The sequence below is a fragment of the Podospora pseudocomata genome, chromosome 6 (genome assembly GCF_035222375.1).
Source record: "Podospora pseudocomata strain CBS 415.72m chromosome 6, whole genome shotgun sequence".
NCBI lineage: Eukaryota > Fungi > Ascomycota > Sordariomycetes > Sordariales > Podosporaceae > Podospora > Podospora pseudocomata.
Window position 1 is genome coordinate 4,080,513 of NC_085890.1, and position 15,064 is coordinate 4,095,576.

At 53.6% G+C, this 15,064-nt stretch overlaps 4 protein-coding genes across 4 annotated transcripts; 2 read left to right on the forward strand and 2 right to left on the reverse strand.

Annotated features, from left to right (window-relative positions):
- Positions 1 to 155: 155 nt before the first annotated feature.
- QC762_0102700 (uncharacterized protein) lies at positions 156 to 476 on the reverse strand (the record flags this gene model as incomplete). Its single annotated transcript, XM_062884217.1, has 2 exons — positions 311 to 476; positions 156 to 228 (listed from the first exon to the last, which is right to left on the reverse strand). Exons 1-2 carry the CDS (start codon positions 463 to 465, stop codon positions 156 to 158), a joined length of 228 nt encoding a protein of 75 aa, XP_062741379.1. The 5' UTR covers positions 466 to 476.
- QC762_610870 (uncharacterized protein) lies at positions 315 to 5,358 on the forward strand. Its single transcript, XM_062892767.1, has 5 exons — positions 315 to 1,168; positions 1,226 to 1,331; positions 1,420 to 2,185; positions 2,318 to 4,189; positions 4,260 to 5,358. The coding sequence occupies exons 1-3, from the start codon at positions 827 to 829 to the stop codon at positions 1,992 to 1,994; spliced, it is 1,023 nt and encodes a 340-aa protein (XP_062741380.1). The 5' UTR covers positions 315 to 826; the 3' UTR covers positions 1,995 to 2,185; positions 2,318 to 4,189; positions 4,260 to 5,358.
- A 3,130-nt stretch (positions 5,359 to 8,488) lies between these two features.
- On the forward strand, positions 8,489 to 12,486 carry NEW1 ([NU+] prion formation protein 1). Its single transcript, XM_062892768.1, has 2 exons — positions 8,489 to 11,338; positions 11,398 to 12,486. Exons 1-2 carry the CDS (start codon positions 8,748 to 8,750, stop codon positions 12,146 to 12,148), a joined length of 3,342 nt encoding a protein of 1,113 aa, XP_062741381.1. The 5' UTR covers positions 8,489 to 8,747; the 3' UTR covers positions 12,149 to 12,486.
- Positions 12,408 to 13,907, reverse strand: QC762_610890 (uncharacterized protein; the record flags this gene model as incomplete). The annotated part of the gene is made up of 3 exons (XM_062892769.1): positions 12,408 to 13,553; positions 13,606 to 13,653; positions 13,710 to 13,907. 3 exons carry the CDS (start codon positions 13,905 to 13,907, stop codon positions 12,489 to 12,491), a joined length of 1,311 nt encoding a protein of 436 aa, XP_062741382.1. The 3' UTR covers positions 12,408 to 12,488.
- Positions 13,908 to 15,064: the final 1,157 nt, after the last annotated feature.

The following is a 15,064-nucleotide window of genomic DNA, read 5'->3' on the forward strand; positions in this document are numbered from 1 at the left end:
ATGCAGGGTCCAGAAAGCTTGGCCAGATGCCGTGTCCGTCACTCTGGTTGATGTAATTGTGCCACCTGAAACCGCATCGTGATTGGTCGACTGACACCAAGCATTTCATGCAAGAAGGGATGGAAGCTTCTTCCAAAACCGAGATGATGATGGTATTAAGCTTGAGTAAACTTGGAATTACTCGCAAGCTTGATCAGGAAGGAAGAGGGGTCGTCTAAGTCTGAACAACTACCGGTACACTAGTGTAAGTGGGCTGTACACGTGTATTCTGAGGTCCTTTCATATCTAGGTCCTTTAGAGATTGACCCACCGGAGTTGACCGTTGTGGGCAATGGTTGATACGAGGCTATCTCGACTGTTGGTCTTGACTGGCTCTGACCTCGAGCAACAAGAACCGTTCATCAGTGCCAAGGGAGGCCTCTTTTTGCTGAGATACGCCCGGTGAACAACCTGGTGAAGTGACATGGTGTGTGGAGGTGACTGCTGAAGCTGACGAGATGTTGAGAAATGCAGGGGAGTGTCTGGGGAGATGGTGGACAGCTGGGAGCCAAGTGGAAACTGCCTTGTGGGGCGATGACGCAAAGGCCAGGACGGTGGGGCAGATTCTTATCGCCAATCAGATACGTACCGACCCAGCTTGGCATGGACTTGGCGGGTGGACTGCTGCGCGCTGCCAGTCAAGCCTCGCTCGCGTTTTTGGGAGAGTGAACCTGGTCGTCTCTGTCTTTTTTCTTTCTTCCCCTTCACCCCCAAATCCCACCACCCTGGCCCAACTGCGCCACCCCACCATCCACCATCCACCATCCACCATCCACGGGCACTGAATATGGATACGGATAGAAGATCAAGATCCAGGGACCCTGTGTCTCGTGACGAACCAGCCGATCACTACCGGCCCGAATCCCGCAATCGTTCCCCATCGCGAACCCCCTCCGAGGCCATGGATCGCTACGACACACACGACCGCACCTCCCAAGCCCGCTCTCCGGCCCCGCGCAACGGAAGACCTCGGACTTACAGTCGCAGCCTATCCCGTAGCCGTAGCCGTAGCCTCAGTCGAAGCAGAAGCCGCAGTCGTAGTCGAAGCTACTCGCGCGATCGCAGCTGGAGTCGCTCAAGAAGTCGCACTCGCACTCGCAGTCCCACGCCCCAGGCCAGAAGCACCAAGGCAGGTCGGACCCCCACGCCTACGAGAACCAAGTTACTAACACACCGTTTTCTGCAGATTGTTGTCGAACGTCTCACCAAGAACGTGAACGAAGACCACCTACGAGAGATCTTTGGCCAGTACGGCGAGATTGAGGACTTGGACCTGCCTCTCAACCGTCAGCGTATGTTGTCACCTGCCCCCACCGTCTGCTGTGTCACACACACCTTGAGGACTCGTCGACGCTGACATGCACGTGTATATATCTACAGTTGGAACCAACCGTGGCACAGCTTACATTTTGTTCTACAACGAAGCCGACGCCGAGGCTGCCATTGCCCACATGCACGAGGCCACTGTAGATGGCGCCGTCATCAACGTTTCCATCGTGCTACCCCGCCGCAAGCTCTCACCCGCACCCCCTACAGCTCGCCGCGGAGCAAATATTAACCCGCGTATACCGCCCCCTCATCAGTCCAGACCCTTTGGCGGCAACATAGGTGGTGGTGGGGGAGGGGGTCATGGACGTGGATCTGGGCCAGGTCGTCATGGGAACCGTTCTGATACCTACCGTCCCCGTTCTCTCTCAAGGTCGAGATCTCGGTCACCCGTTCTGGCAGGAGGGAATCATAATCGCAGGCAAAGATCCCCTTCGTATTCATCCCGGTCTCGATCCAGGACTCCACCACCAGCCCGCGGTGGAGGACGAGGGAGTCGCCATGTCGGTGGGCGCTACGACGGCGACGACGATAGGGATAATCGCAGAAGCGCTAGCCGCGACAGCTATGATAGTTACGACCGTAGGAGCAGAAGCCCCAGTCGCCATCGGGACCGTGGAGGGAGGTGATGCTCCAACTCATTGCTGTAGAAAATATTTTGGCGTTTGGAGCGGGGGAACAGGAACAAAAAGGAATCGCATGGGCATTGTGTTCCTAGCCATGTATCTCTTTTACCAAGCTAATCGACTTCAGGTCAAGGTCAAGAACGAGTGAGAGCTGGCATCAATCTTCGTGAAGGGCGATTGGGTACGGCTTCAAAGTGAGTGCTCCCACCAGCAATGTGTCCGGCTTGTTCTGTGGTGAATATTCATTGAACAAGGTGTCCCCAAACAGCCAATCAGGTCTTTCTACAGATGGTGAAACCCCCAAATGAGGCTGACGGTACACGAAGTTTTTCGCCCCCAAGCATCTGGCCCATAGCTGTGGCCGATAAAAACGACCCCGTGTCTTCCGATTTCCCTGGTAGCGGAAGCGAGGGTCCTACAGCTAACAGCAACACCATCTTTTTAAACGGTTCCCGCACCTGTGTACCCGTTTGACTTCCTATGGAGACACCACGGCCAGGAATAGGCCCATCGTTATTGCTCCAATCACAACCAGGACGTATGGTTTGCGTTCGACCACCAAGCAACTGAGCCTCTGATTTGATGACTATTTGGCAAAATCCTGAGATGGCAACTCTCCCGCTCTTGATAGACCGTGTTCACCTCGCTTCGCTCTTTGCTGGGTGCTCGGTATCCCAATCTCACCATTCCAGAGCGAAGCCTCAGGCGCTGGCCAACCGGGTGTGCTGCGACGTCTTTGTGGCTCAAGCGTGCAATCACTTCCTACAGCTCCAGTCCATTATTTCTATGGTGCCGCACATGTGCCGGCTCTGTGCTGACTGGGGCAGACTCGCAAAAGTAAACAGATGGCAGAGGAAACGTCAAGCCAACTGTGGCATCATGCTATTTTCAACACTGAAGAACAATGCGGCATTTCTCCAGCACAGGCAGCGAGAAAGTCGCACTGCGTCATCCTTCAACAGCACTAACAGGATTGTCCTCAGCAATCATCCACAAGAAGTCTTTGGATCGAGAAAGCTCGGGGAACGACGGCATTTGCGAGGTAGCTTTCTGGTGTCCATCTCGCTATTTCGAAGAGCTGTGTAAGCGTACCATCCATAGGGTATCATCCTTCGCCGTCCTCCTCATTCCACCGAGCTTGGCAGGAAGAGCTCGTGTTGTCACGTTTGTCCTCATTGTTCGGTTACTCGACGAGTTGCCAGTGCTTGATGGCATCACAGATAGTGTTCGTAAAGACGCCTGCTTGCAAAAGTTCGCTGGCCGAGTGGTCAAAAGTTCTTTGCGAGTGCCAAGCTGATTTTCTACTGATTGCCAGTCAGCCGTATGTGGAGTTGATGCTGCATTTGGCTATTGTGGGGGAACGCTCCAATAAACCAACCCACGCCGAGTTTGGTGGCATCCCGTCCCATGCAACGCTGGCGTTTTGAACCCAGGAAGCTGGAAACGGGCGGTCACTGGCGGTCTTCATGCCCCTGTACACGAGCATGCGTCCTGTAAGGTACCTGGTCATTGCCGGGCCGCCGTGTTGCGGATCGTCCAATGTTTTTAGCGGCATCTTCAAGAAACACAGAGCAGGCCACTCAACGATCGATTGATTCGGATTATCCGGGCGAGTTTCAAGACCTCGATGACCAAGTCAGTAGCTGCACACTATGTATTGCTTCAAAGCACGGGACGAGGCGCGTGGTATGCAGTTGCCGCCTATTGCCATCCAAACAGCCTACACTATAATACCGCGGGTGGTCTCCGCCATTGTTTCGACGGCTTGCCGTAGACCTGCTCAGCGAGATGCTGTTCAAAAAACACTGAATGGCATTGTTCGGATAGCTCCGCATTTGATCCGTCTGGCATCTGACTTCCAACAGCCATTGCTAACCTGGTACTTGATATTGGCTCTTCCCCCACATGACTGGTAGGCAGCCACCAAAGCAATTCACAGCCTCTTTTTGGTGCCACAACTACATACAAATCTTGGGCTTTCACTCAAGTAAGGTTCCGGATCTTCTGCTGTCGTCAACGCCAACATGGCTTGGTATGCCATCAAACTCCGTCCCAACCAAGAAAGACACCCCTGCTGCCGGATCCCTTCCCGTCCATGTTAGGCTCTTCGTGTTGTCCAGTGACTCCCACGGCAGGCAACCCTCAGAGTTTGCCCTTGTTCATGAGGCACTCCCTCGCGATATCCACTTGCCTACTTGGTGAGTCTCGTGCTCGTTGGGTCTTGGTTACACCACCTTACATACCCTCCTCTGCTAACTAATCCTTCAGTATACACGCCAGCCCTAAGCGCAAGACAGTCTCTTCGTCCGACACCAAGCCGCGGCGGTTCTTGTTACACACACAAGGTGTCACAAGCGGGCGTGGGTTTTCGCGGTCGGCTGTGGTCTATACTATGCTTACGTCTGTGTGCGATCTGGAGCGAGAGCTTGTGGGTGAAGGGTCCAGTATTTTTGTATATAAGGAAGTCATGGGCTCCCTCTGTCCTGAGAATGTTGATGTGTTGAAGCAGCTCTTCGTCACTCTCACCGGTATATCATCATCATCATTACTGGCTCCTGACATCAAAAGCTTTAAATCTCAGCTCAGCTTTATACATACTCGATTTGACATACCTGCACGATCTTGTTGGCCCCGTAACTTGATCACGACATAACCATCTTAGTTATTCTTGTTACTCTATTTTGCCATTCCGATATCAGACTTCATACCCTTCCCAAAGCCGCCAACATGCCTGTCTTCGCATCGGGGGATATCTTTTTCTTGGAACTCCGTGCTGCGAACAGTATCTCGCCCCTGAGAAGGAGTGCTCCTCCCCATGGTCAACTCACCATCAACCCCAGCTTCACGCCCACGCTTCCCCCCTTCTTTCCAGTGACAGAGTCTCCGTTCAGGATGGTTGATCCTCGCCCGCCCACACCGTCGGGGAACCCACGGCCTGGGCCCATCACTCCGGCGCCAAACGTACCTACTCCCCCTGCTACTCCGTAGACAGGAGTTGGCGAAAGTCTGCAAGTTGCACCAAGAGCGTCTGTTGGCACGGGACTGGACAGCTAACTCAAAGCTAGGATTTTACTTGTTTTGCCGTCCCCCTACTCGGCTATCTACGGTATTCAGTATCATATGATGGATCATAACAGCAATCTTCAACGTGTTTCTTCGGTCATTCCGTTTCTCTCGCTGCAGTCAGAAGGCGAGGGGGAATAAAGCAATGCCGTAGGGGTTTCGGATTCGGAAGCTGCGGTCTTATTACGGCATGGGTGGACCACGAGATCTGGACTACTACCTGCTCTATCGGCGAGCGAATGATGTATGAAGCAGAGACGGAAGGCGAAAACGGGTAGAAGGGGGAAGGGGGTGTTGATGGTGGACTCATGATTTGATTACGTCTTTTTTCCCTTTTGCATGTCTTTTTTGTTTCCTTTCCTTTTTCTGGTCTTTTTATTTCCTTTACTGTATGATGGTTTGCCCGTTGAGAGAAGAGCGTGCGTGACTGGGTGGTTAATGATGCATGTCAGATTTGACTTGCAGTGGAACTGAACTGATGATGCAGTGCGTCGGAGGTCGAAACCGTTCGGGCATACCTACGGACGATGCCTTCTACGATACATGGAGGGATTGGGTTGTTGGTGACGTTTGTGGGATCACTTCACGAGCAGCTTCGTATCCCAACAGCATACGGCATTCCTTTTTTTCACTTTTGGCTTTTTACACTTCTTTTCCTCTCTGTACCAATAACCAAGACTTTCCTTTCCTTTCCTCTTCTTGTCTGAGCGATGCATTTTTAGAATACTAGAAGTTACGATAGTCTAGAATAGGCCTATGCCACGTTTCACAACATCATTTCACTACACAATACATTTTGGGCTAGAATTTCGGCTGTGGGAGTTGGTGGCAAGGTGATGTCTGGAGCTCAGGGGTAAACTGCTCCTCTGTGCCACCTTGTGCACCAGCCAGCCGAAGAGCTTCGGCCACCAAAGTCAACAACCAACAGCGGCATTTCCAAATCAAGCCAATTATGCCACGGAGCTGCCTTGATTCTGCCGCATCCCAAGAAGGATCTAGACAACATTTACGGATTCGTGATCCTTTTGCTGCAGGTGAGATCAAGGCACAGGTGCCGGGGGGTCGTCTAGGACAGGGTTGGGTGTTTGCAAAATTTTGTCGTTACCTAGGTCAGCAAGGTGAGAGAAGCGGACCGGGCAGATCAAGGTATGTATAGCATATGGGGGTGGCTTTTTCTTCGCACCGCTCGGTTTGCCGTGCTGAACCCTGCTCGGCTCCGAGAGCTTGGTCGGTGGCGGCGGCAAGGGTTCGCGAGCAGAAGTTCGGGTTCCTACCCGGACACTGTTATGTAACCCCGACTTTTCAGCGTATGAAAACAGTTTTTCTGCTTTGGAACAATGATCACTTTCGCCGGTTGTGATCACCCTTGGTTGGGGGTCTGGTGTTGCCAGGCACTAAAAGCACACAAAATGTGGAGGGCCCCATCGTAGTTGCACAGAAGGATTTAGACTACGACTACTAGTTGTACAGGCTGCACAAGACACCATGTCTATGACGGACTGATTCAGCGAATATTTGGGGCAATTTTTGACTTATCAAGGGCGACATGTGTAGAGAGCAGCAAACTAGGACAGAACCCAACCCCCCTCGAACTTGTTTCGTCCAGCAAGAAGACGCGTACTGAGCAACAGTATGCCACGAAAATCAAACGACCTTGGTCCATCTCTTGCTTTTGCCAATGACCAAGGCCCCAAGGGAATCGGAGGGATTCTAACCGTGGTTACACAACTAACGTAAGTAGTTAAGGCGACGCGGGTAGGTGGTGTAGGGGAGTGGAGGTGGAGGCAACGCCCCTGGTAAAACTGACTAGCCACCAACAGTTTCTGATGTGCCGTTCTAGTGCATAGCTAGAGACGTTTGTTCAATCGAGCGTTGTCATCTTGTGACATCAGCAAACGTGTCGGCCGGATGACGCGGTTACGTGACCCGCGCTACCGGAGCTGCGTGAACACCGGGACTCAAGTCCGATGGCGTCGTGGAAGGCGGGTTCAGCCTTACGGGAGCAGTTCGTCATGTAGCTGGCTGGTTTTTCTGGCGTGAAAAGCTGTCTAAGAGATATGTCCGAGGCTCCGGACGTAGCCAGGTAGAAGGTTCCAAGATCCGAAGTGGGCGGAGACGAGGGTCCTTTTCCTCTTGCTTTGGGGAATGGGTCTCGGATATTAAGTCCGAATCTGACAAATTGACTTTGCAAAGCTTCTTGATCACTTGGGAGCCTGAATGAGTGAAGTCATCTTGGTCCACCATGACATCGTCGCTGTGTTACAAGTCAAAAGGATTTACCGACAGTCTGGTTCGGGAAGGGCCTTGCGCCGAGCTGGGTTGGGTTGATCTAAGATGTGCCGCACCTGCGCTTCGTAGGTGAGCACCCTTGCTTGCAACGGATATGCCAAGAGGTTCGTTGATTGTGTTTCCCAGCGTTTCCCAACATGACTTGGGGTCGAGGAGCCGCGTTCCGGGACGGGTCGATATGTTTCCGGCTGGTCGCACGGCATGCTGTTGTTGAACGCTGTTGGCCGGAAGCCAGCACAGCCCTTTGTAAAAACATGGGTTTTTGCTTCGTTTCTGTGTCAAGATGAACCAACAATTCTTGTACACGACGCCACATCCAACTTGTCGGCCCTCCGAGTCAAGCGGTGAGCTTGGCAGCCAAAGGTTTCTAGGCAGCTGAATTTTGAAGTAACTGTCGAGGCACGGGACCGGTGCCGGCGTCCGAAAGGAATATCGGGTCGACTTGGAGGAGGGCGGTGCGGGAAACTTTCGGCCAGGTAATCGTTGGCTTGACAGTGCGATGCGTGGGCTCGGCGTGGTGCCTGCCTTTGGCGCTAGAGAGATAAAGGGAACAATATGAGATGAAGGATGAAGGCTAATGGCACAGAGACAAAGAGCTCCCTCCTCATTATATGAGTTCCCACCTGAGTTAAATTAGTGGCTGGCAATATCCTGGATAAGATGTGAGATGGAGCATTCATACCTGGCTCAAGACGATCAGAGCTGGACAGGACCCGGGCTCGCAATTACGAGATGATGTGGTAATGATATGTGAAGGTCACATTCTTGGAGTCCTGTTTATAAGGTGTGGCGACGGCTCTTCCCGGACCCGAATGAAAGGTTCAGGGCCCCTGAAACATCGGAGTGGTGGTTTAAGTGCCACGCTCAAGGTGGACAAAGAATAAGATATAAGTATTTGATTAGTTATGGATAGTGGTTGAAGATAGCGATGTCCTATAAATGATTGAGAAGACTGATACATCTGTAGTGCTCAGGGCAATTGCCAGGAAGGGAGAGCCTTGCCTGCCCCGCCATTCACTGCTTTGGCGGAGCCCCACATTTGACAGATGCTCAGCGGTACCCCCTCCCAACCCATGCTTCAAGATGGCTGATTCAGCAGCCGATAAGAAAATTTCAGAGAGTTTTGGCCAGATAAAGAGCTGATAAGCGCAGGTTGTGCCCAAAAAAAATGCACGCTGTGGCGGGGTGAGCAAGACATTTTCTCAGGTCTGCGGCGACACACATAATCTTTTATCTCTTACACCGACTTGCGCCTCACACTTGTCGAGACCAGTTCCCCCTTCGCGCCTGACCGCAGTGCGCATTTCCAGCGCAGGTTTCCCCCGAGACCCTGTCTGGCCCTGCGCGTCCCTCTTTGCGTTCTCTTGCAGGATTTCAGTCAGCAATAGCGACCCGCATACCGCCATGACTGTCGTTCCCATCACCGGCGCTGCCCCCCCGGTGGCAGACGTCGCAGCCATCCTCGAGACCATCTTCAACGCCTCTTCGTCCAATCAATCGATCGAAGCCTGCTACGCTCTCTGCGACATCCTGATCAACACAACGGGTTTCCATGGCCTCCACCACTACAACATCATCTCCGAGATCAAGAAGGCTTCCATCGACAAGAAGAGCGGTTTCCGCCGCGAGGGTGCCCAGAACCTCCTTGGTGCCCTGTTTGAGCGGCTGCCCCCAGCTGCACCCATTACCGAGGTTGTTTTCCTCATCCAGGATGGTGGTCTTCTCAAGATTGCTCTCGATGCCCTTGCCGACAAGGGCGCCATTGTCCGCGAGGCTGCCCAGTACGGCATCGACGCCTTGTTCGCCAACCTGAGCCCCGAGGCCATGGTCGCTGCCCTCCTGCCCGCCATCGTCGAGTACATCAAGAAGGCCGGTGGAAAGTGGCAAGGTGTTGTCGGCGCCTTCAAGATCATGGAGAAGATGGCCAACAAGGCCCAGATCACCATTGGCAGCACCAAGGAGCAGGCCGCCGAGCAGGATATCATGCGCGAGGCCATGGGCTCCAAGCTTGCCACTCTGATTCCCATCACCGAGAATGGCATGTTGGATATGAAGACCGAGGTCGAGAAGCAGGCTCTCAAGACCATGACGGCCATCACGACCCTTCTCTCCAACGACGATGTCGCATCTCGTATTCCTCTCCTGATCGAGACCATGCATCACCCATCTGTCGAGGCGGTGCACAAGGCCATCCACGCCCTCTCCCAGACAACCTTTGTCGCCATCGTCACCTCTCCCGTTCTCGCCCTCTTGACTCCTTTCCTGGAGCGCTCTCTCAACAACCCCTCGACTCCCCAAGAAGTTCTTCGCCAGACCGTTGTCATTACCGAGAACTTGACCAAGCTCGTTCACGACCCCATCGAGGCCCGTACTTTCCTCCCCAAGCTTCAGCCTGGTGTGAAGAGTGTCGTTAACCGCGCCTCGCTCCCCGAGGTTCGTGAGATCGCCACTCGTGCCTTGGCCGTCATGGACAAGGCTATGGGTAACGACAACTCGGCATCCTTGACAATTATCGAGCGCACTTCTGCTGAGGATGTTGCCAAGGTGTTGGACCAAGAAATCAAGAAGAACGGCGGCCTGAATGACGACGAAGCCCTCTACAAGCTGGCCGCTCCATTTATTTCCTCAATGGTTTGCGAAGACGTCAACCACCGCCACCTTGATCGCATCCCTAGCAAGATTGCGCCCTACCTCAAGGACCTGTTGCGAAAGCCCGAAGCCAGCGATGCCGTCGCCGAGGCCGTTCACAAGTTCTATGTGGAAGAGGATGCGCGTAAGTACGGTGTTCCAGAAAAGGAAGACGACGGTGAGATTGAGATTGTCAACGCCGACTTTTCTCTGGCTTATGGTGGTATGCTTTTGTTGTCGCATACGAACCTTAGGCTCCTGAAGGGTCATCGTTACGGCTTGTGTGGTCGCAATGGTGCTGGAAAGTCGACTCTGATGAAGAGTATCGCCAATGGAAAGCTCGAGGGCTTCCCGTCTCAAGATGTTTTGCGCACTTGCTACGTCGAACACAACCAGGGTGAGGATGCCGATATCAGCATTCTCGAGTTTGTTTCCAAGGATCCCACCATCGCCAAGGAAGGAAAGGAGCGCATTGTTGCCGTCTTGGAGGAGTTCGGTTTCACATCGGGCCCCGAGGGCAGGCAATCGCAAAAGGTTGGGTCTCTCTCTGGTGGTTGGAAGATGAAGCTGGCTCTTGCCCGTGCCATGCTTCAAAGAGCCGATGTTTTGTTACTCGACGAACCTACCAATCACTTGGACGTCGCCAACATCAAGTGGCTTGAGAACTATCTCAAGACACACCCCGACATCACCAGTTTGATCGTGTCCCACGACTCGGGCTTCCTGGACGAGGTCACCACCGATATCTACCACTACGAGCCCAACAAGAAGCTTGGTCACTACAAGGGCAACCTTGCTGCCTTTGTCAAGCGCCGCCCCGAGGCCAAGAGCTACTACACTCTGTCTGCTTCGCTCGTCCAGTTCAAGTTCCCCCCCCCCGGCATTCTGAGCGGTGTCAAGTCCAACACACGCGCCATCATCCGTATGACCAACGTCTCGTACACATACCCCAAGGCGCCCAAGCCATCCTTGTCAGATGCTTCTTGCCAGCTGACTCTGTCGTCGCGTGTTGCCATCATTGGCCCCAACGGTGCTGGCAAGTCTACCCTCATCAAGCTGTTGACCGGTGAAGTTATTCCCACCACTGGAAAGGTGGAGAAGCACCCCAACCTTCGTATCGGTTACATCAAGCAGCACGCCCTCGAGCACGTCGAAATGCATCTCGAGAAGACGCCCAACCAGTATCTTCAATGGCGTTATGCCCACGGTGACGATCGTGAGGTGCACATGAAGCAGACCCGTGCGCTGTCCGACCAGGATCGCGAGCAGATGGACAAGTTTGTCGAGGTTGGTGGCGGTAAGGCTCCTCGCCAGATCGAGGCCCTTGTCGGTCGCCAAAAGTACAAGAAAACATTCCAATACGAGATGTAAGCAGACCCGACCCGAATCTTGCTTTGATCTACTCTTGCTAACATGCGATTAACAGCAAATGGCGTGGCTTCCTGCCCAAGCACAACTCTCACTTTTCTCGCGAGACTTTGCTCGAGCTCGGCTTCGACAAGTTGGTGCAGGAGTTTGACGACCACGAGGCTTCGCGTGAAGGTCTCGGTTACCGTGAGCTCCAGCCTTCCGTCATCAGCAAGCACTTTGAGGATCTCGGTCTTGATCCCGAGATTGCGAACCACAATGAGATTGGCTCGCTCTCCGGAGGTCAAAAGGTCAAGGTTGTCATTGCTGGTGCCATGTGGAACAACCCCCATTTGCTCGTGCTTGACGAGCCTACTAACTTCTTGGACCGTGACTCCCTCGGTGGCTTGGCTGTTGCCATTCGCGAGTTCAAGGGCGGCGTGGTGATGATTTCCCACAACGAAGAGTTTGTGGGAGCCCTGGCTTCCGAGACTTGGCACGTTGACAACGGGCGGGTCACGCATCGCAGCAACAATGCCATTGCGCTGGATCGGTTCGAAGACAGTGCCAACACCAGTGCGGTCCCCAGTGCTGTTCCCAGCGGGCTTAACACACCCGCCCTGAGCAGCGCCGCCCCCAGCGCCGTCAACAGCGGTGTCGAGGACAATGCCGGCGAGGCCTTGAAGTTCCGGGCGAGAAAGAAGAAGAAGATGACCAAGAAAGAGCTCAAGGAACGTGAGGCCAGGCGCCGGCTGAGGCACATCGATTGGCTCAACAGTCCCAAGGGCACCCCCAAGCCCCTTGATACGGATGATGAGGCGGACGACTAAAGGCGATGACAAGCATGAAGATGGTTGGCTTTTTTGGATGGCTTTCTATATACTGCGGAAACTCAGCGATCAGCGATATGTAACCTGAGCATGGCATGGCGTCGGTCTGTTTATAACGTAGAGGGTCACAGGGGCAGTGTAGAGCGGTTTCCTTTCTAGATCAAGTTTGCACTTGGGATGGTCTCAAAATTCGGCTTCAAGGAGGGGGTTACCAGAGAAGATAGAGGCGTTTGGCGCTAGACATAGAGCATAGATTCATGAGGTGTTGATGATGGTAAATTATTTCCGACTTGTGACTATTTATTTATATGACACTGAACAAAGTATTTGAGGTGCAGAATCACATTACCCCCATTCCAATCACGCCCACGCCCACGGCGCCCAAGATGCCTGCTACAGCCGTCACTTGGGCACCCATTCCACTGCTAGTCTGGCTGTTCACTCCGTTTCTTCCAGTTGTCGTCGCCGTCCTTTGTGTGTTTGCGTCCACAGTCGGTTCAGGACAGTCAGTGGTGCAGGGCAGCCAGGTGGTAAACGGCGCCGGCACCCTCGTCCCCGTGCGCGTCTCGGCGCCCTTGCTGACCTGGAACACGGGGGTTTGGGATTTGGCTTCCAGGTCGGGCACCTCGGCGAACTCATCCGGATTCAGGACATTGTCGATGATGTGGATGACCCCGTTGGCAAGCAAGATATCCGACTGGAGGAGCTGCGCCGAGTTGAAGAAGATGTTGTTGCCTGCTCTGGAGACGGTGACTTTGTGTGCCCTGCTGTCGGCGCCGAGGAGCGTTGCCAGGGACGAACCGGTCGAGTTGCCGAGGGCAGACAGGTCAGAGGAGGAGAGGACTTTGTCGGGGATGATGTGGTACTTGAGGACGGTGGCGAGGTCCTCCCTGGACAGGGGGTCGAGGGCGGAGGCGATGGACTGGAAGGCGGCGTTGCGGGGGGCGAGGATGGTGATGTCTTTTTGGGACGAGAGGGCGGGCGATAGGCCGGACTTGTAGAGAGCCCCCAAAAAGGAGGTGAGGTCTTTGTAGGCATCTCGGGCGGTGATTTCTAGCCGGGAGGGGGGGACGAGAAGGGTGTCGACTATCTGGATGAAGCCGCCTGTGAAGGGGATGTCTTGATCGGGGGACTCGAAGAAAGTGGAGCGGGTGCCGAGGCCAGAGGTGACGACGGTTGTGTCGTCGTGCTGGCGGGAGAGGAGGATGTTTTGGCCTGCGGTGACGTTTGTGTAGTTGGAGGAGGTGAGGAGGGTGGGGAAGAGGTAGGAAGGTCCGGGTTCGAGAGAGGAGACGTTGACTGAGAGGGGGAGAATATGGTATTGGAGGAGGGAGGTGATAAGGTTGGAGTCTTCCAGGTTTAAGGATTGGGTCTTGTTGAAGGCTTCGTTCGACGGGGCGATAAGCTGTAGGGGATGTCAGCTGAAGTACGGCAGAAGGCATGTAAGGGGGTCATACAGTCACGCCGCCCGAGTGAGGGAGCTGCAAAAGAATGTCCGGGTTTTTCTAGACAGCCTATTAGCAGAATGAACGAGCCCTGAGGGTTCCGGAAGCTACCTTACCTTGATCAAACTGTAGTATGTCGAGAGCTCTTCATTGCCTGCGAGGACCTCTCCCAAAGCCTTTGGCTCTGCCCGTTTGATATCGGCCATAATCGGCGATGGTAGCATCGCCAGTACACTGAGTAGAGTGGCTGAAGCCCTCCATACCGATCTTGACCTTGTCTGCATGATGAAGAGGAGTGTGTAGACCTGAACCATCCCGAAACAAGTCGATAGGCGCACTTGATGCCTTTTGAGTCTACCCACCCCCAGCCTTTTTGAAGCTTCCGGTGATATCGCCTCGTCAGCTAGACCTTGAGATAAATAGTTGTGATATAGGGTATTGTGGCTTCAAAGTTCCTCAGTCTGATGATTGTTATGGTAGTGTGGCGTGGTCCTCCAAAACTTTTGGCAATCGCCTCATCCAGCTCCTATCGTCCTACACAAACACAAACAAGATGTATCCGGGGAGAAGCAACAAGAAATACATTTTATTTTATTTTATCTTATATCTTTGTATCTTCTCTCCACCTCAATGCTTATAGAGCCCCTTTAAGCGGCCGCCACAACAGCCTCCACGGCTACCTACTGACCGCTTCCTAGGTACCTCACCTTCCGATACCCTTCTCGAAAGGGTGAAAAGAGCAAGGCAAGCTGGACTCGACATATGCAGATAGAAAATGGGATACAAGCCTTGCAAGCCATCGGGTGCGAGCTCTCGTTCCACAGGTGCCACAAGGCGAATATGCGGTGTTGTCATTCAGGTTGGCGTTCTTGGCCCAGGCCGCAGGTCAAGCCCAGACGAGGTTCTCTGTAGAGGCACCACCGTGATTTTGGCAACCAGCAGCCTGCTTATCGTCTTTTATCTGCGTGTCTCAGTTTGAGGCTATCGCTGGTGCGCGCGCCGCGGCAATTGGCAGCTGCATATGCGCCATCTGCATGGCAAGCGCTTCGCAGCTGACTCGATCGGAGACCACTCCTTAATACGAGATTCGGTCGTACGTCGAGCTCTGCCAACCCTGATTTCTCGGCCATCGCGAGACCGCAAGACTTGACATGATAGGCTGATGATGCTGTAGGGGGATGTTCTGCGAGTGTACAGCCGACTACGTGCGGTCGTGAAGGGTAGCGATCCGGAGCAGGTGAGCGCTAACGCAGGTTCGACTCTAAATTACTGCCAGTCGTATATCGATTGTACCGACAAAAAGCTGGCGCACAATAACGCGTTATGACTGTCTCAATGTGGTTGAATCGTGTTGCATTCTTGCTAGGTATCGTGGTTCCACCAGGCTTTCCACAAGGTATTACACTCACATACTATCATGAGAAGAAAAGAATAGGTGATTACCAATAAGGTTGTCCCATCCTCGTAAAAC

What these genes read in the sequence shown, in the direction of transcription:
- QC762_610870 (XM_062892767.1), top strand. Translation starts at nt 827, where the DNA reads ATGGATACGGATAGAAGATCAAGATCCAGGGACCCTGTGTCTCGTGAC. An exon ending in CCCAGGCCAGAAGCACCAAG is followed by an intron (nt 1,169 to 1,225) that starts GCAGGTCGGACC and finishes CGTTTTCTGCAG; the next exon opens with ATTGTTGTCGAACGTCTCAC. An exon ending in CCTGCCTCTCAACCGTCAGC is followed by an intron (nt 1,332 to 1,419) that starts GTATGTTGTCAC and finishes ATATATCTACAG; the next exon opens with TTGGAACCAACCGTGGCACA.
- NEW1 (XM_062892768.1), top strand. Translation starts at nt 8,748, where the DNA reads ATGACTGTCGTTCCCATCACCGGCGCTGCCCCCCCGGTGGCAGACGTC. An exon ending in AAAACATTCCAATACGAGAT is followed by an intron (nt 11,339 to 11,397) that starts GTAAGCAGACCC and finishes TGCGATTAACAG; the next exon opens with CAAATGGCGTGGCTTCCTGC.